Below are 21,252 nucleotides of genomic sequence, written 5' to 3' on the forward strand. Positions count from 1 at the left end.
ACCCCACCCCCCGTCTTCTCTCCACCAAGGAGCCGGTCTGTGCAGCGGGGCCCTCGCAAAAAAAGCCTTTCACCACGAGGCCTCGGATCCTGGTGCACAGCTCAGTCCTCACACCTGCCGCGAGGGATGTGCCCCTTAGATTCATTTTGGAAAGCTGCCTACCTCGCTCAAATCTTTACCAGGACATTTTGCTGACAGTCTCCTAGTATTCTTGTCTCTAGATTCTGTCTATTCCAGCGTGTTAGTCGCTTAGTCATGTCCGACTCTTTGCGACCCCCTATACTGGAGCCCACCATGCTCCTCTGTCCTTGGGATTCCCCAGGCGAGAATACTGGAGTGAGTTGCCATGCCCTTCTCCAGGGGATCTTCCCAACCCAGGGATCAAACCCAGGTCTTCTGCATTGCAGACAGATTTTTTTTTTTTACCATCCGAGTTAACAGGGAAGTCCAGTAGATGTCTGTTCCCTAACACATTTGCTAAAATAATCACTTTAAGGAGACTAAGATCTTTAGAGTCGTTTATCATATCGGTCTCCTATATCAAGACATTTGCTCAAAATCTGTAGTTCTCAGCCTACGACTCAGCACCTTTCCCTAAATAAACTAACAGCAAAAATCTCAGATTTGGGAACCAGTTGGTTCCTCACTAGAGGAAAAAAATAAAGAGCTCTGCATCCCCAAGTTGATCTTAGTTATTTTGTTTAGTCCATACTGACTTGTGCCATTTAACTATGACTTCACCTTTTTTTTTTTAACAGATATAGAACTGTATCTGTTCTTCTTCAGTGAGTTTTGGCAGTTTGTGTCTTCCAAGGAATTGCTCCATTTCATGTAAGTTTTTGAATTTATGTGATTAGAGTTATTCACAGTTTCCCTTGTAATATTTTAATGTGTGTTGGGTCTGTAATGGTAACATTCTCTCACTCCTGATATAGTAATATGTTTCTGCTCTCATTTTCTTGATCAGTCTGTTTAGAAGTTTAGCAATTTTAGTGAGCTTTTCTCAGAATCAGCTTCTGGTTTTATTGATTTCACCATTGTTTTGCTATTTTCAATTTTACCTTTCTGCTATTTTCAATGTTATGGTTTTCTGCTCTTACCTTTGTTGTTCAGTCGATAAGTTGTATCCGACTCTTTGTGACCCCATGGACTGCAGCACACCAGGCTTCCCTGTCCTTCACTATCTCCCGGAGTTTGCCCAAACTCATGTCTGTTGAGTCAGTGATGCCATCCAACCATCTCATCCTCTGTCGTTGCCTTCTCCCCCTGCCCTCAATCTTCTCCAGCATCAGTCTTTTCCAGTGAGTCAGCTCGTTGCATCAGGTGACCAAAGTATTGGAGCTTCAGTTTCAACATCAGTCCTTCCGATGAATATTCAGGGTTGATTTCCTTATAGACTGATTTGATCTCCTTGCTCTCCATGGGACTCTCAAGAGTCCCTTGCTCTTATCTTTATTTATTTCTTATAAGTTTGGTTTTTTCTGCTCTTCCTTTCTAATTCCCTGAGATGGAATCAGTATTCATTTGAGGCCTCTTTTTTCCTAATACATGCATTTAATGGCATGTTTTCTTCTAAGCACTACTTTAAGCTTTATGTCACAAATTTGATATGTTTTATTTTCATTTTCAGTCAATTTAAAATCTTTTCAAATTTCCTTTGATACTTGCTCTTTGACCCATGGATTATTTAGAAATATTTAATTTCTAAGGATTTGGAGATTTCCCAGAAATTTTTCTGTTGTTGATTTCTAGATTAATTCCTGTATGGTCACAGAATACACTTTGTATGGTTTCCATACTGAATCTTTTAAAACTACGTTAGGGTTGTTTTATAACCCAGCATGTGGTCTGTCCTGCCAAGTGTTCCCGGTGCACTTGAAAAGAATGTGTATTCAGCTGTTCTTCAGTGGAGTGATATTGTTTGGTACTTCTGTGGTCTTGCTGATTTTTTTGTGTCCTTGTTCTATTGCTCAAAGAGGAAACTGAAAGCCTCCAACTATGACTGTGCATTTATTTCTCCCTGCCATTCTTCCAGTTGTATCTTAATGTTTTCTTGGTTTTGATTTTTCTGTGTGTGCATACATATTAAAGATGATATGTCTTCTCAGTGCATTCACCTTGTCACTATGTAATGAGGCCTCTTTGTTCTTGTAATTTTCCTTGTTCAAATCCACTTTGCCTAGTACGAATAGATATAACCCAGTTTCCTTTTGGTAAGTGTTTGCTTCGTACACATTTTCCCATCCTTTTACTTTTAACCTATCTGTGTTAGGATATTTCAAGTGAGTCTCTTGACCACATATGTCTGAGTCTGAGGCTTTTTATGTTGTTGTTCAATTTAACGATCACTATCTTTTATTTGGTATGCTTAGAGCATTTATATTTAATAGAATTGTTGCTAAGGTGGTCTTTTGGTCTACCATTGTTTTGAGGTGACATGGCACACAGAAATAACCCAGTTATTAGCAGGGCTGAGCACCATTACCCGGGGCGAAGGAAACAGTGGTTCTGCCCGCTAGCATCACTCTCATGTCAGTCATGGTGGTTTAGTCACTAAGTTGTGTCCGACTCTTGTGACCCCATGGACTGTAGCCCGCCAGGCTCCTCTGTCCATGGGATTCTCCAGGCAGGAATACTGGAGTGAGTTGCCATTTCCTTCTCCACGTGTCGGTCATGCTCCTGTATAATTGGTGGGCCTTGTGGGGACCTCCTATGTCTGTTTCACCTCCAGTTTCTGTTGATGAGGCAGGGTGAGTCAGCAGAAGGGAGGGTCTGTGGTCACATACTTTGATCCAACCACACAGACAGGTGCTGGCCTACATTGTCAGGGCATAAATGATGGAATCTCAGTCTATTTCCCCATCTCTTTCTTATCTTTTAATGATTCTTTATTTTTTTTAATTAGGGAAGCAAGAGAACTGGTGTGTGTTCCTCCTTGGCAGTGTTCTATGTAAATTGATTTAAGTATCTCAGTTTGCCAGGTATTGGATCCTTAAACAAGATATTTTATTTTTCTGGGTCTTACTTAGTTTCTTTAGCTAAATGATAGAAATAAGTATATTTATTGCAATTCAACTAGACTTGATAACATCTACAATTACTGCATGTTAACACACTTTTAAGAAGAGATTTGTTTATTTAATAAGCTCTGACGATACTGTTTGCCAGCCATTATTCTAGCAATGTACAAATATGAATTCATTTAATTTTAATAACAATATGATGTGGGTATTATTTTCCTCATTTTTAAAGGTGGAGTAATTTACCCAATGTTACAAAACCATAAAGGGCAGAGCTGAGGCCAGGGTCTGTGTTCTTAACTGCCATGCACACTGCCTTATATTTGGGATTAGATGTCAAGCTTTAACAGAAAAAGAAATTAATGTCCCTCACTAAAAAGGACAGTCATTTGTATTGAAGCAGCAGCTTGCATTGTGCTAAGTCACTTCAGTCGTGTCCGACTCTTTGTGACCCCCATCGACTGTAGCCCGCCAGGCTTCTCTGTCCATGGGGTTTTCCAGGCAAGAATACTGGAGTGGGTTGCCATTTCCTCCTCCAGGGATCTTCCCAACCCAGGGATTGAACCATCGTCTCTTAGTTTTCCTGCATTGGCAGGCAGAACCTAGCACCACCTGCATTATCCAACATTAAATAATACTCATGCCTAGTGATTTTTACTCTCTATGTAGCACACAGTATGCAGACACACGTATTGACTGCTGACTTGACACACAATTACTGATCTGTTTGCCAAACTGACAAAACACAGAGAGCAAGTAATGGTCAACCATTTACATTTGGCCTGTGAATATCTAATATGCTTGAGCAAGGTGGAGAGGATTCCCCTTTCTAAATGTCCTTTCCCTCATCCATTTACTAAATCGTCCCTCAGACATTCTGCAAGAGGTCAGTAAGTTTTCTCTGACTTTATCTCATTAAAAATATCATTTCCTGTAGTTCCGAAATCATTTTTCTCTTTTAGTCTTTATGAATCTTTAACTCCTGTTTGTTCGGTGAACTCTCTACTCCAGGTTATACATGCTGTCAGCTCAGGGGTGGCAGATGGGTTTTATCTGGAGGGTCAACTCTGGACAGCTGTGTCTCCCTTGGAGCAATGGATAAAAGAGCTCTGAGCTGGCTCCTGGTTTAATGGAGCATCTTCTGCAGGGGGCCAGGGGAGGCATGGCCACACGGTGACACTTGTTTCCATCCTGTGGCCCAGATTCTTACTCACTACTCTGCGTCTAACCATCAGAGTACAATAATAATCATGAGGGATTCAGACCCCGTTGTTAGCGGATCTTCAGATGCTGAGAAACACATCTTCACATTTTTAAACTGAAATCCAGCAAAGATAAGAGCCATTAGTGTCAATTTTTGCCTGTCATTCTTAAAAGTCAAACAGGATTCTGCTGCTACTGCTGCTGCTGCTAAGTCGCTTCAGTCGTGTCCGACTCTGTGCGACCCCATAGACAGCAGCCCACCAGGCTCCCCCGTCCCTGGGATTCTCCAGGCAAGAACACTGGAGTGGGTTGCTGTTTCCTTCTCCAATGCATGAAAGTGAAGAGTGAAAGTGAAGTCGCTCAGCCGTGTCCGACTCTTAGCGACCCCATGGACTGCAGCCCACCAGGCTCCTCTGTCCATGGGATTTTCCAGGCCAGAGTACTGGAGTGGGGTACCATTGCCTTCTCCAAAACAGGATTCTACTCCTTATATTTTATCAGCTGCCAGTGACTGGCCTCTGAAACAAGAGATTCTGAAACAAAGGTCATTAGTGGTCCCTTTGCTCAAAGTTAAGAGGCTGGAGATGATGCAGGTCAAATCAAGGGTTGCAGGGATAGCTGGGAACTAGTGGGGTCTGGGAGTTTAAAATCAGGATCCTAGTCTTTGGTGCACATGGGTTTATCTGTCTATAAAATGTCACGTATTTCTCAAAGATGAGTCATTGGAAATAAGATTCTGTATTTATAGGCTAAATATGGGGAATGTGTGAAATATTAGAATTCTTTTTCCTAAAAGTGACTTAGACAAAGTCAAGTTTTAATGAAGTAAATGACAGTACTAAAAAAGTAATTTATTTGAATTCCTTTAGAGGTACTCAACTTTCTTCCACCAAATGGCCTGCTCCCCGGAAATTTAAGGAGATGGTATATGTGTGAGGAAAATGAAAATCAACAAAAGCTTGGTGGAAGATTGAAGAAACTAAGACAAAGTCAGCCCCTGCTGTGTACATAGAAGTTTGAGGCCCGGTGGGTGGTGATTATTTTGGAATGTGTGCGTGCATGCTAAGTCACTTCAGTTGTGTCCAACTCTTTGCGACCCTATGGACTGTAGCCCACCAGGCTCCTATGTCCAAGGGATTGTCTAGGCAAGAATACTGGAGTGGGTTTACCATGCCCTCCTCATGGAATCTTCCTGACCCAGGGATCTAACCCTCACCTCCTGCATTGCAGGTGTATTCTTTACTCACTGAACCATGTGGGAAGACCTGTCATCTTGGAATACTGCCCCAATTCATGTGCCCTCTGACTCTTTTTCCTCCCTACAAAGGCACAGGAGAGCATGCTCATTCTTTCTGTCTCAGAGACCTGTGGCAGCATCAGATATTCCACTGGTGCTTAAGTTTCTTCTCCCATCCTTGTGGTGTCTGTCACAAGGATTTCAGGCACATAAATATGGTTGACCAGCCTGAGACATCCAGGGAAACCCATGAAAGAAAAAGAAATCACCAAGTGTATAAAAATGTTTCTGCCATTTCAACTTCAAAACATTAGAGACTTTTGGAATTTAAAGTAGCCCAATGACTTGAAGTATCTATTAGATTTTTTTTTTAATAAACACATAAATGAAACTGGATCTTTTATATCTCAGGGGGAAAAAAAGAGTGGATAGAGAACTGTGTCATTTCACAAAGTCACTTTGACTCTCCTCTTTGAAAAGGATGACATTCAATAGGCTCTAAAAGCCTCACATTAGTCACTACTTTCTGAGCTGCTGTTGAATGTGGTCTCTGATTATGGTGTTTCTGGATAGACTCCCATTATTAACAGCTGCCTAGCCGTCCATTGAAATGACAAACGGAGGGCCACATAGTGGGAGAGATGACACTTAGTGCAGCACAGATGGGAGAGGTGACAAAAAAAAAAACCCTCCTCCAGTCAGCTGCAAAGATGCCTCTACACCTGGGAGCAGACAGAGAGCTTTCAAGTTGAAGCACAGGATTATCTTTGGAACTCCGGGGATCAGAATGGAATGGTGACACTTTGGCACCAGATGAATCAAAGTGATTTTAAATTAGTATTAGAAACCTGAGAGTGTAACGCCTGCAATACAATTTGCTACAATAATGCTCCTTCTTATTCATGGATTAAGCTATCGTCTTTATGAAGGTCTGTGGGCATCGCATTCATTGCTACCTCTTTAATTGCAGTCAAACCTAGATTTAACCTAAAGTTAAGATGGATGACAGACAACTGTAGGTTAACCTCCCTGGGATTTTTTTTTTTAATACCTATGATTCTTGCTTTCACAGAGATCAGATTTTCTAAGAGCAAAGTTTGAGAAAGAGAAATGTGAAAACCGCTTCTTTGACACAAGTCTTTTAAGACTCCATTCCTAATTAATATGAGCAATAGTGAGTTGAATTGAGAAGTAAATGCAGCATGCTTTCTATGTGTTTTATGACCCCCCCAAAAAGCATTTTTAATACATGAAAGTATCAAGCAGCAGGCCTGTGTGTTTTCTTACTAACTTTTTAGTTTTTGAAATAACTAAGCTTACAATAAGTTGCAAAAATAGAGTCGAATAGAGTTCTGTGAACCCTCTTTCCCCAGTGATGTTACCTTTCATAACTGTAGTGCAACATCAAACTCAGCCCTAACTGGATAGAGACGTTACTCAGTTTTCCCCAGTTATTACATGAAGCCAGGTGTGTGCATGCAATGCAGGAGGCACTGGAGACCCGAGTTCAATCCCTGGGTGGGGAAGATCCCCTGAAGGAGGAAAAGGCAACCCACTCCAGTGTTCTTGCCTGGATAATCCCATGGACAAAGGAGCCTGGCAGGCTGTGGTCCTTAGGGTTGCAGAGTTGGACACGACTGAAGCGACTGAGTATGCATAAGTGTGCATGTAACTTACGTGGTTTTATGGGCAAGTTCTGCCTGGTGGCTGAGGCGGTAGTAAAGAATCTGCCTGCAATGCAGGAGACCTGGCTTCAATTCCTGGGTCAGGAAGATCCCCAGGAGAAGGGAACTGCAACCCACTCTAGTATCCTTGCCTAGAGAATCCAGTGGACAGAGGAGCCTGGTGGGCTACAATCCATGGGGTCACAAAGAATCGCATATGAATGAGTGACTAACACTTTCACTTTTATGGGCACTTTGTACCACACTTTTGAGAAACAGATTATTTCAATCATATGTTAGAGTGGACCACAGGCAGTGTCAACATTTGTTCAGTTGAAAATTGACTATGAGTTATATATTTGTTTTTTTTTTTTTGATAAATTCTAATATTTATTAAATTATAAAGTCTGTAATCAAAAAAAAAAATGTGGATCAAGAGAAACCTCTTAACTACAAGGACTAGACAGCAAAGCCTATGAGAACGCCATGAAGTGTGTTACAAACAAGATTCTGAAACATAAGTTATAAGCTGTTTCCTTTACATTTCCATTTCAGTAACTTTACTGTTAAGTAGTTGTTATTTTAAAACCCCAAATTCACATTTGTTCTCACGTTATTTAAGCTTTCTGTTCATAATGATACCAGACATCTTGTAGGTGCCAAATTTTGGTAATGGTTTTACGTCAATCCATGCAGAAAAATATGAACCAATGCAATAGTCAGATGAGGACCATTAATGCACAAATACACACACGCTGGCCAAAAGAACTGAAGGTATTTTAAAAAACTATAAAATAAACAGACCTCAAGAAAACTGCGTTATTACTAAACAGCTCTCAACTATTAACACCCAAGTTCTTTATATTAAATAAATTTCTCAACAGAGATGTGTTAGACATATTAATTACAAGTCTATCCTTCCCATACCCCTTCCCACCCCAACTCCCAAAATGCACTACTTGGGATGGGTATAATATTACATGGGCAAAAATTTACAGATAACCATTTTCATCTTGAGCATGGATCTGAAAACTTTTATTTAAACTTCCATTACTGTGCACTGTCCATCAGGCCTTCGAGATCTGACACTCACTGTTCCACCCGCTGCCACTGATCGATCAGATACTGTCTGACTTGGATTAGGAACCAAAAGTCTCTGTTGGGTCAAGGAGTGTTGTGCAACAAGCGCAGATACATCCTCACTATCACTACTGGCATCGGATTCGGTTTCTTCAATCGAAGTGTCTGGTGCTGGTACCCTGCCTGAAGATGGTGATTCATGCTCCTCTTCTCCTTCCCCTCTATGACTCCTTTCCGCTATGCTGTCTCCACCAAGTTGTAAATGTGCAAAAGAGTCTTCCAGAGAAGTGCCTGCATCAGGGGATGGTGTGGCGGGGCTTGTTAGCTGACCGTCTACTGACGTCAGGGGCCTCACAGAAGACGACTGAACAGAAGCTCCGCTCTGAGCTGGTACACTGTCCGCTCCGTCAGCAGAGCTCTCTCTCGCCAGATTTACAGTATTAGCATCACAGTCCAGCCTAAGTCCAGCTACTCCCTTCTTTGTTATATCTATTATATCCCGCTTGATCTTCCTGCGACGTCCATGTTCGTTTCTCCTATACTGTACCATATTTTCAAGATCGGCAACCTATATATTTGATATAAATATAATTCCGTTTTTGCTATTGAGAATTTATAACAGTAGTGTGTCTTTTAATTTTGTTGGGTTCTTGAGTTTATTTTTATTTTTCCACAGACGTAAACAATATATAATGTCTTTGAAAGACATGCAAATCTATCTTTTATATAGATAGCACATTCAAAAGCAGAGACATTACTTTGCCAACAAAGGTTCATCTAGTCAAGGCTATGGTTTTTCCAGTGGTCATGTATGGATGTGAGAGTTGGACTGTGAAGAAGGCTGAGCACCGAAGAATTGATGCTTTTGAACTGTGGTGTTGGAGAAGACTCTTGAGAGTCCCTTGGACTGCAAGGAGATCCAACCAGTCCATTCTGAAGGAGATCAGCCCTGGGATTTCTTTGGAAGGAATGATGCTAAAGCTGAAACTCTAGTACTTTGGCCACCTCATGTGAAGAGTTGACTCATTGGAAAAGACTCTGATGCTGGGAGGGATTGGGAGCAGGAGGAGAAGGGGTCGACAGAGGATGAGATGGCTGGATGGCATCACCGACTCGATGGACGTGAGTCTGGGTGAACTCTGGGAGTTGGTGATGGACAGGGAGGCCTGGCGTGCTGCGATTCACGGGGTCGCAAAGAGTCGGACACAACTGAGCGACTGAACTGAACTGACCTGAAACTGAAGTTTCATTCAGCTGAAGCAGGCAGAAGTTTCATCTGGCCTGGAGAAAAGTTCTGTTAGTGAAAGGATTATTCAAGGATAGTTCAAAGATCTCCTTTTGTAGTTTTGTAGTGTAGTCTCAAGTCAGGTATCTGAATCCTTCAGCACTGTTTTTCTTTCTCAAGATGACTTTGGCTGTTCAGGGTCTTTGTGTTTTCATACAAATTTAAAATTTTTAAATTCTAGTTCTGTGAAAAATGCCATTGGTAATTTAATAGGAATTACATTGAATCTGTAGATTGCTTTGGGTAATGTAGTCGTTTTGACAGTATTGATTATTTCAATACAAGAACATGGTATATCTCTCCATCTGTGTATATCATCTTTGATTTCTTTCATCAGCAGCTTATAGTTTCCTGAGTTCAGGTCTTTTGCCTCCTTAGGTTTATTCCTAGGTATTTTATTCTTTTTGATGTGCTGGTAAATGAGATTATTTATTTAATTTCTCTTTCTAATCTTTTGTTGTTAATGTATAGAAATGCAAGTGATTTCTGTGTATTCATTTTGTATCCTGCAACTTAACCAAATCAGTTGATGAGCTCTAGTAGTTTTCTGATAGCATCTTTAGAATTTTCCATGGATAGTATCATATCATCTGCAAACAATGACAGTTTTACTTCTTTTTCATCTCTTTTTCTTCTCTGATTGCCGTGTCTAGGACTTTTGAAACTGTGTTGAGTAAAAGTGGCAAGAGTGGACATCCTTGGCTTGTTCCTGATCTTAGAGGGAATGGTTTCATTTTTTTTTTTTTAACAGTATGATACTGGCACAAAAACAGAAATATAGATCAATGGAACAGGATAGACAGTCCAGAGATAAATCTGTGCACCTGTGATCAACTAACCTATTGCAAAGGCAGTAATACACAGTGGAGAAAAGACAGTTTCTTCAATAAGTGATGCTGGAAAACCTGGACAGATATATGTAAAAAAAAATGAAATTAGAATATTCCCTACCATCATACACAAAAATAAGCTAAAAATGGATTAAAGACCGAAATAAAGACCAGATACTGTAAAACTCTTAAAAGAAAACATAGGCAGAACACTCTCTGATATAAACTGAAGCAAGATCTTTTTTGATCCACCTCCTAATGAACATAAAAGCAAAAATAAGCAAATGGGACCTAACTAAAATGTAAAAGCTTTTGTACAGCAAAAGAAACCATAAACAAAGTGAAAAAACCACCCACAGACTGGGAGAAAATATTTGCAAACAAAACAACTGGCAAGGGATTAATCACCAAAATATACAGAAAGCTCATTAGCTTAATATAAAAAAAGCCAAACAGCCCAATCAAAAAATGAGCAGATCTAAATAGACATTTCCTCAAAGAAGATATACAGAAGGCCAAAAAGCACATGAAAAAAAGCTCCACCTCACTAATTTTTCAGTTCAGTTCAGTCACTCAGTCGTGTCCAACTCTTTGCTACCCCAATTGTTAGAGCAATTCAAATTAAAACTACAATGAAGTTATCACCTCACACAGGTCAGAATAGCCATAATCCAAAAATCTACAAACAGTAAATGCTGGAGAGAGTGCGGAGCAAATGTAGGTGCATTCCCACCTACACTGTTGGTGGGAATGTAAATTGGTACAACCACTATAGAGAACAGTGTGGAGGTTCCTTAAAAATCTAAATATAGAACCATCATATGATCCAGCAATCCCACTCCTAGGCATATATCTGAAGAAAACCTTTCAGAAAGATACATGCACCCCAGTGTTCACTGCAGCATTGTTTATAGTAAACAGCACATGAAAGCAACCTAAATATTCATCTACAGTGGAACGGATAAAGATGTCATACATAAATACAATGTTATACTGCTGCTGCTGCTAAGTCACTTCAGTCGTGTCCGACTGTGTGACCCTATAGACAGCAGCCCACCAGGCTCCCCCATCCCTGGGATTCTTCAGGCAAGAACACTGGAGTGGGTTGTCATTTCCTTCTCCAATGCATGAAAGTGAAAAGTGAAAGTGAAGTCGCTCAGTTGTGTCCGACCCTCAGCGACCCCATGGACTGCAGCCCACCAGGCTCCTCCGTCCATGGGATTCTCCAGGCAGGAGTACTGGAGTGGGGTGCCATTGCAGAATGAATTAATGCCATTTGCAGCAACATGGATGAACCTAGAGGTTATCATACTAAGTGAAGTCAGACGAAGAAAATTGTATGATATCACTTATATGTGGAATCTAATAAAAAAGATAAAATGCAGTTATTTACAAACAGAAATGACTCAGAGATCTTGAAGTCAAACTTATGGTTATCAAAGGGAAATGTGGGAGGGAAGTGAAAAGTTAGGAGCTTAACACCACTATATATACACACCACTATATATAAAATACATAACTAACAAGGACCTACTGTGCAGCACAAAGAACTCTACTTAATATTCTGTAATAGCTCATCTCACATGCTAGTAAAGTAATGCTCAAAATTCTCCAAGCCAGGCTTCAGCAATATGTGAACCGTGAACTTCCTGATGTTCAAGCTGGTTTTAGGAAAGGCATAGGAACCAGAGATCAAATTGCCAACATCTGCTGGATCATGGAAAAAGCAAGAGAGTTCCAGAAAAACATCTATTTCTGCTTTATTGACTATGCCAAAGCCTTTGACTATATGGATCACAATAAAACTGGAAAATTCTTCAAGATGGGAACACCAGACCACCTGATCTGCCTCTTGAGAAATCTGTATGCAGGTCAGGAAGCAACAGTTAGAACTGGACATGGAACAACAGACTGGTTCCAAATAGGAAAAGGAGTTCGTCAAGGCTGTATATTGTCACCCTCTTTATTTAACTTATATGCAGAGTACATCATGAGAAACGCTGGACTGGAAGAAACACAAACTGGAATCAAGATTGCCAGGAGAAATATCAATAACCTCAGATATGCAGATGACACCACTCTTGTGGCAGAAAGTGAAGACGAACTCAAAAGCCTCTTGATGAAAGTGAAAGTGGAGCGTGAAAAAGTTGGCTTAAAGCTCAACATTCAGAAAACGAAGATCATGGCACCCGGTCCCACCACTTCATGGGAAATAGATGGGGAAACAGTGGAAACAGTGGGTGACTTTTTTTTTCTGGGCTCCAAAACCACTACAGATGGTGACTGCAGCCGTGAAATTAAAAGACGCTTACTCCTTGGAAGGAAAGTTACGACCAACCTAGATAGCATATTCAAAAGCAGAGACATTACTTTGCCAACAAAGGTTCATCTAGTCAAGGCTATGGTTTTTCCTGTGGTCATGTATGGATGTGAGAGTTGGACTGTGAAGAAAGCTGAGCGCCGAAGAATTGATGCTTTTGAACTGTGGTGTTGGAGAAGACTCTTGAGAGTCCCTTGAACTGCAAGGAGATCCAACCAGTCCATTCTGAAGGAGCTCAACCCTGGGATTTCTTTGGAAGGAATGATGCTAAAGCTGAAACTCCAGTACTTTGGCCACCTCATGCGAAGAGTTGACTCATTGGAAAAGACTCTGATGCTGGGAGGGATTGGGAGCAGGAGGAGAAGGGGATGACAGAGGATGAGATGGTTGGATGGCATCACTGACTCGATGGACGTGAGTCTGAGTGAACTCTGGGAGTTGGTGATGTACAGGGAGGCCTGGTGTGCTGCGATTCACGGGGTCACAAAGAGTCGGACACAACTGAGCGACTGATCTGATCTGAATAACCAATATGGGAAAGGAATCTCAAGAAGAATGGATATATGTATATGTATAACTGATTCACTTAGCTGTATATTTGAAACTAACACAACATTTGAATCAGCTATACTTCCATAAAGTTATTTTTTAAAATTTCATTCTGGGAATATGATTTTCAAAACTGAATCACAAAAGAGATCTAAATTTGTTGTAAATCACCCATAAACAAAAATTCTAGCCTACAAGCAATAATTCAGACATTTGTTGCAAACTTAAGCAGTGTCCAATACAAGACATCAACACTTGGCTACAATAAACAAGGTAAAAAAATTGGACAGATGGGCACAATGATTGATGGGAGATCAAAGACTGAGACTTATTTTGGAGAGGATCAAAGCCTATGAAAAAGAAAATAGAAATTGCATGACAATAAAAAGACTATCTGGACAGGGTCTGGATGTTGTTAAAGCACATGAATATGCATATACTGAGACTAGAGAAGATTCTGATGATGGTTTTTGTAGTCTGTTCAACCCAAGTGAAACAGCTACCAGCATTATCATTTGCATGTACCAGGCTCACTGGAACTTTCTCCAGTGGACTACCTTCATGTTCTTCATTTGGACGCCAAAAATCAAAAGCTCTTTCAATAAAGTTATAGTAAACTGGAGAGCCACTACAGTTTATACTGTCTAAAACTACCTTGTGCTTAGTTGTTCAGTCGTGTCTGACTCTTTGTGACTCCATGGATTGTAGTGCACCAGGCTCAGAGCTCTGTCCATGGAATTCTCCAGGCAAGAAAACTGGAGTGGGTTGCCATTTCCTTCTCCAAAACTATCATATTTTAAATATAATATTTAATATGCTGGTTAAGAAAACTTCAGTGCTTGTGGCACATATTGGTAGACTGGAACTTTTTTCCTGAAACTCCAGAATTTTCATTATTGTCTACAAGGACAGCAATTTCATATTATATAAACTGTTCCAGAAAACAGAAAACTAGGGGAATGTCATTCAACTTGTCTCTAAGAGCCAGAGAACTATGACACCAAAGTCAGACAAGTACTGTATAATAAATTAAAATTATGGAATGACATCACTCATTTATCTACATGGAAAAAAATCTTAGACATGATGATAAGAGTATATTAGATCCAGTAATATGAAAAATAAATACTACATTCTGACCAAGTAGGGGTTATTCTACAGATACAGGAATGGTTACCATTTAAAAAAAAAAAAAAGAAGCAAAACTCTAAACATAGTTCATCACATTAACACAGAAAAACTTCACTTAACACTTCAGTAGGGGCACAGAGTACATTTGGTAAAATTCCACACATATTCACAATTAAAGAAAAAAAGAAACTCTTCGTAAATTCAAGGTAAGAAATATAAGGGAATGCTCTTATTATGATTAAGGTTATCCACTCAAAACCTAACCTAATGGCATAAGGGTGAAACATTAAAAGCATTTCTTTGAAAATCAAGAGTAAAAAAATGGTGCCCAATTCCACTATACCCATTCCACTGTTCTCATGATTCTCGCCAGAGCTATAAAACAAGAAGAAGAAACAAAGAATATAAGGGTTAGAAAGGAATTAGAATATGACACACTAGAGTAATTAGAAAATGACACGTTAGAATAATGTCATTATTCACATCAGGTTGTGTACATAAAAACGCCCAACAACCTACAAGTTATATTAATCAATAATACAGGTGACCATGGACGGCAATGGCAACCCACTCCAATACTCTTGCCTGGACAATCCCATGGACGGAGGAGCCTGGTAGGCTGCAGTCCATGGGGTCGCTGAGAGTTGGACACGACTGAGCGACTTCACTTTCACTTTTCACTTTCATGCATTGGAGAAGGAAATGGCAATCCACTCCAGTGTTCTTGCCTGGAGAATCCCAGGGACCGGGGAGCCTGGTAGGGATCGCACAGAGTCTGACACGACTGAAGTGACTTAGCAGCAGCAGCAGTAGAGGTAACCAAGTTTAGAATTAATATTCAAAAGTCAGTTTCACTTCTACACAATTTCTATAACAAGTTAGAAATTATAGTTTTGTCAGGAGAGTGTATGCTTCTCAGTTCGGTCTCGTCACAACAAAGATTTGGAGTGACAGACATTAAAGCCCTCGGCGTGTCACAGCTCTCGGGTCTTGGATAGGCCATGTTATAGTTCTCAGGTCTCAGACCATGTTATAGCTCTTAGACAAATCAGTGTTACAGCTCTGTGTTACAGCTCTATTTTATTTAGAAAATAGCAGGAAGACCCATCCTCGAGGCATGAGAGCATGTCAACCCAAAGACGTAAAGAGAGTGGGGGAGCGCGCCAGCATGCAGGAGAGAGAACCCCAACCCTTTGGCTCCTCTTTTTATATGTTTTTTCCCCCCCTGGGCCTGCCCTACGTAAATTGGGCTAGCCAGGAGTGTTGTTTGTTCTACCTGAGGTCCTCACTCCAGTCCTCGGACCTTCCTTTGTTCTATTTTCGTGGGCTTTTCTCTTCCTTGTCTTTTTAGCCACTGCCATTTTGGACTCCTGTTTCCTATTCTAACTACCTAATAGTTTTAAAAGTGAAACCAAATTAATAACAACAAAAAAAGCATACCTAGGAATAAATTTTACAAACTATCAGTTCAGTTCAGTTCAGTCGCCCAGTTGTGTCCGACTCTTTGCGACTCCATGAATCGCAGCACACCAGGTCTCCCTGTCCATCACCAACTCCCAGAGTTCACTCAGACTCACGTCCATTGAGTCAGTGATGCCATCCAGCCATCTCATCCTCTGTCGTCCCCTTCTCCTCCTGCCCCCAATCCCTCCCAGCATCAGAGTCTTTTCCAATGAGTCAACTCTTCACATGAGGTGGCCAAAGTACTGGAGTTTCAGCCTTAGCATCATTCCTCCCAAAGAAATCCCAGGGCTGATCTCCTTCAGAGTGGACTGGTTGGATCTCCTTGCAGTCCAAGGGACTCTCAAGAGTCTTCTCCAACACCACAGTTCAAAAGCATCAATTCTTCGGCGCTCAGCCTTCTTCACCGTCCAACTCTCACATCCATACATGACCACAGGAAAAACCATAGCCTTGACTAGACGGACCTTTGTTGGCAAAGTAATGTCTCTGCTTTTGAATATGCTATCTAGATTGTACTGTATACAGAGACCTTTTCAGAGAATATGTTAAAATGTTATTGAAAGACATTAAAGATTACTTAAATGAAAAGATACTCAATAGAGAGATTCAGTGTTATAAAGATATCAGTACTTTTGTAAAGATTGTAAATTTGTTAATATTGTAAAGATATCAATTTCCACCAGTTTATTTGTACATTATTTGCAATGTTTGCTGAAATCCAAACTGACATTTTGTTGGAGAAATTTGACAATTTATTCTAAAAGAATAGAATGTAGGGAAAAAAACAGCAAAAGAAAAAAAAAGTAGCCAGAATATGCTTGAGAAGACTTGACCTACCAGATCTCAAAACTCATTAGGAGTCTATGGTAAAGTAGAACGTTGTTTCACTGGATGCAAGGATGGAGTATCCGTCAGTGGATCTGTGTGGCGCTGATAAGAAGACTCACACCTCCATAGAAAGTTAAGTGGTAAAAGTGACACTTCACATCCACAGGAAAGACAGGCCAGATTGGATTTCTATCTCATACCTTACAAAAAATTGATTCTAGATATTTTAATAGCTTAACTAAAGTTAAAATTCTAGAAGGAAATGAAAGAGCATTTTTACAACCTTTGAGTAGGGAAATTCATCTTAAACAAGACTTAGAGCTCAAACTGCAGAATATTCAAAATTATGTTGTTGAAGTTAAGGGCTTAGGTTAAACAAAAGACATCATAAAGTGAAAGGAGAGGCCCTAAAAGCAGACGATATTTACAACACATAACCGACAAATGATCAGTATTTAAAATTTTATACGAAATTAAAAATCTCCTACAAAAAACAAAAAACAAAAACAAAACATGTTGGGGCTAGGGTGGGAAGGAATGGGCAAAAGATTTGAACAACTAATTTATTTCACTAAAGGGAAAATATTGACATTCACCTTCATTAGGCATCAAGGACCTGCAACTTAAGATCATAATGAAATATTATATACCTGTTAAATGGGTTAAAAATAAATATATAAGACATTTGGTGGTATCAGCTATTGTTGGGATGTGTATTAATGGAAATTTTTGTCCTGCTGATGGGTATAAATTGATTTAACCATCCTGAAAAACAATTTGGCATTGTCTTGTAAAGCTGAACGCCTGAATATTCATGTCACTAACTGGTTGTGAACCCCTGCCCCTGTGTTTGCATGCCTGTTCTCCTTTACTAACAGAACACCCCAAGTGTTAGCTGGACGTATGGACACGGAGCTGGAGAATAGATTCCTTAGTCTCTGCAGACAGGTGTGGCTAAAAGACTCAGTTCTGACAACAGGATGTGAGAGGCAATTTGAGCAGCTTCCAAGCCATGTCTTTAAAAGACTCCAGAGTCTCTGCCTTGTCCCAGTGGCTGGGACACAGAACAACTGGACAGCAGCTTTGACTCAGTGACGGAAGCTCCGTGTTGAGAGGAGCAGAGCCAATGCCCTAGCCAGAGGCATGGAAAGAATGGAACCAGAGAAGCCCAGACAGTTTAGAGATTGCTAAAAAAATTTTTTTTAATGATCCACGAGTTCCACTTCTGAGTATTTATATGTGAAGAAAACAAAGATACCAACTCAAAAAGATAGATGTACCCCTATTTTCATTGCAGCATTATTTATGATAGCCAAGATATGGAAATGACCTAAGTGTCTATTGTAGGTGAATGAATGAAGAAGGTACACACACACAATGGAATATTACTCAGCTGTAAAGAGGAAAGAAGTCTTGCTATTTGTGACCCCATTGATGGACCTTGAAGGCATTTTGTTAAGTGAAATAAGTCAGACAAAGACAAATATGTGGAGCCTAAAATAGCAGCAATAGCAATGAAACCCCCCCCCGCCCCCGCAAAGCAGAGACTAGATTGGTGGTTGCCAAAGGCGAAGGGTGGGCAAAATATGTGAAGGAGGTCAAAAGGCACAGATCCTCAGTTATACGATGAGTAAGTTAAGGGATGGTAACGTGCAGCATGGTAACTCTAGTTAATAATAATGTGGTGGTTTAGTCACTAAGCTGTTTTCAACTCTTGTGACCCCATGAACTGTAGCCTGCCAGGCTCCTCTACCCATGGGATTCTCCAGACAAGAATACTGGAGTGGGTTGCCATTTCCTTCTCCATAGTAATAATAAAGTATTGCATATTTACAAGTTGCCAAGAGAGTAAATTTAACAAGTTCTCATCATACAAGGTATTTGTAACTCTGTATAGTGACAGGTGTTGTGATAATGCCACAATATATACAAATATCAAATCATTATATTGCAATCTGAAACTAATATAATGTTATATGTAATTATACATACATACATAAAAGCTCAAACTATCAGATGTCACCCAAATGAAATCGATAATTCAAATAGCCTTGTAACTAAATAAAGAAGTTGAACTCATAAAAATTTTAACTCCCCAAAAAGAAAACCTCCAGGCCTTGATGATTTCATGGCAGAATTCAACCAAATGCATGAAGAATTAACACCAACTCTATACAATCTTTTCTAGAAAACAGAACATAAATAAACACTTTCCAACTCATATTATGATGCTGGTATTAACCTGATACCAAAACTAATACAAAAAGAAAACTGCACATCAGTGTCCCTCATAAAAAGATAAAATCGCATGCTTTTCCTGCCCTTATGCAGGTGTATCAGAACTCTGAGCCCTTTGCGGTCCTTGTTGATGTTCTGATCCCTGCCCAGTCAACTTTCCCCTTTGCTCACAACCTCTCCCTGCTGGCCCTGTGTCACCCCATGCAGAAATGATCCTCATTAGCCCAACAGTGCTGCCCACCTTGGGCGTGTCAACTCTGGGAACCTAGTCTAAAGGTCTAGCCAATCCAAGTGTGGCAGAGAGAATTTCCTGGCATTCCTTAACTCAGTATTTTATGTGAAAATAGCAAAACAACATACTGGGTATGACTGAACACAATACTTGGAAATGAAAATTATATGAGGTTTGTTACATGCATGGAAAAGGGCATTTTTTTTTAATCCAAGACCAGAGCTGAGGAGCTTAGAACTCATGACTGTTGACCCAGAGGTCAGCTATGATGCTCCAGGCAGACTCCCCTCTTAACTGCCATAGAACTTTGGAAGGTTCTTAACTGCCACTCAGACCAGTGTGCAGTCATTCCTCTTGATGCGCCTGATGGAGCAGGAGCTCTATAGGAGCTGGAGAGCGATATATATTCAAATGTTTCGGCTTGGACTGGGTGTCCCCAAAAGAAATCAGACTGCAGGGAAAAACTGCAGGAGTCCTGCGAGGAAATCCCTGTGAATACAGACAGGGCAGGGAGAGCCTGCACCTGCCTGAGCCAATTTGTCTCCCCACCTACCCTTCCCCAGGAGCAAAGTGGGCTCCAGAGACAGGAGGGCTGTGGTCCAGGGGAACGCGAGTGGAGTGGAGTGGTGACCCAGCGGGGCTGGGCGGCAGTGTGGGCAGCTGGGCCTGTTCAGGGGTTGGGGGGGGGTCTCTAAAAAGTATGGGGGCTTTTCTGAAGCAAACCCCCATGACTCCTTCCAGGTACTTCTGGAAGAAAAGTGAACTTAACCTTCCTGGAAGTAGGGATATTCAGATTACAAATGAAAGTGCCCTGTAAAGTCCTGCGAAACAGTTTGGAAGAAGGCTCCTGAAGGGGGAAAAATAGGATTTCTGCTGGGAAAAGAAGTGGGAGCCCGGAGCAGGGAGCGTGGCAGGGTCACCACAAATGCGGAGTGGGTGCCCTGGGCCACAGGTGAAGTTGGCTCTGAACTTAAGAAGGATTGAATGAGGGGTTGTGGGTATGAACCTGGAATTCTTCCCCACTGGGAATGGGTGGTGACTCTTAGCCCGAATGGACAAGGGCATCATCCCGGTCCTGTCTGCATCCTCTTCCCCGTGTGTGCGTCCTCTCCACCAGCTGTCTCCTTCGTCCTTATTTCTGAATCCTGGTCTTGGCTCATACAGGTGCTCACAGCACAGCTCCTGTGTGTGATGTCCCGTCCCAACTATTTCCTGGCCTCTGCCTCCCCACACTGGGCCCTGCGAGGTTGCTGTTGCCTCTCCAGCCCAAGCCTGCTGTGCCTATTTCTGTGTTCTCTTTGGCAATTGCTTTCTCTTTGGTACCCAGCCACTTCCTCCATGCCACAGTAATGGATCCAAACGCAGCTCAGGAGCTGATCTTCAGCTCAAAAGAATCCCCATCAGACAAAAAATGGGGATAGAGTTTAATGTACTTAACATGAAAAGTCAGTTCCTGCTTGAAAGTGGAGGTGAAAAGTGTCCCCACGAAGCCAAAGCATGGACAACAATCCCTTCCTACACAGCCAAAGGCCATGAAGCCTCTTCCTTAGCCTTCCAGCCCTATCCCCTTGCCGCAATAGCTGATGGCAAGTGTATTTTGCCAGTTTTGTGCCTGTAATTAATGCAAAGCTCCACGGAGCAGGTCCTCAGACCTAACTGCCTGCCTCTGGTTGTTCTGCTTCTTTGTTTCTTAACTTGCCACCCAGTACCCTGATAACCTAACCTGTGGGTAACCTGCTCACCTACCGGGCCTGGACTCCTGCTCCCCCTCCCTGTGGTCCCCTTTAGAGGGTTCACAGGAAGAGAAGGATCTGGAAAGTGTAGCTGAGACGTTGAACTCCAAAATTGAGTTGAAAGTGTGGAAAATAAAAATGGGAGATTCACATCGGATAAGGACCCTTGATGTTTAAGGAAAGCACACAAGAGCTTCCGGTTCTTATTCTGCCCAACTGAGTGAACTTGAGCGGGTCACTGACTTTCCAATCTTGACTCTATCCAAATTTCAGGGAGGCTGGGCAGACCTGGAGAGGGTGATTCCTGGGAACTTTGTGGGTCTGGGGATCCAGTGGTGGGGACAGGCAGCTACAGCTGAGATGGCTCAGCTGTTTTATGTCACCTGCCATGTGTGTGTGGCCTGTGAAAGCCGTTGTTGCTGTGTTTTTCTGTGTCTC

At 41.3% G+C, this 21,252-nt stretch overlaps 1 protein-coding gene and 1 long non-coding RNA gene across 2 annotated transcripts; both read right to left on the reverse strand.

The window, feature by feature from the left end:
• Positions 1–7,656: 7,656 nt before the first annotated feature.
• On the reverse strand, positions 7,657–9,454 carry LOC133258132 (E3 ubiquitin-protein ligase RNF146-B-like). The gene is made up of 2 exons (XM_061434422.1): positions 9,437–9,454; positions 7,657–8,772 (listed from the first exon to the last, which is right to left on the reverse strand). The coding sequence occupies exons 1-2, from the start codon at positions 9,452–9,454 to the stop codon at positions 8,164–8,166; spliced, it is 627 nt and encodes a 208-aa protein (XP_061290406.1). The 3' UTR covers positions 7,657–8,163.
• Positions 9,455–10,124: 670 nt separating this feature from the next.
• LOC133258343 (uncharacterized) lies at positions 10,125–17,877 on the reverse strand. The gene is made up of 2 exons (XR_009739978.1): positions 16,621–17,877; positions 10,125–10,394 (listed from the first exon to the last, which is right to left on the reverse strand). It is a non-coding gene; the product is annotated as an uncharacterized LOC133258343 (long non-coding RNA).
• Between the last annotated feature and the right edge of the window lie 3,375 nt (positions 17,878–21,252).

The sequence above is a fragment of the Bos javanicus genome, chromosome 12 (genome assembly GCF_032452875.1).
Source record: "Bos javanicus breed banteng chromosome 12, ARS-OSU_banteng_1.0, whole genome shotgun sequence".
Lineage (NCBI taxonomy): Eukaryota > Metazoa > Chordata > Mammalia > Artiodactyla > Bovidae > Bos > Bos javanicus.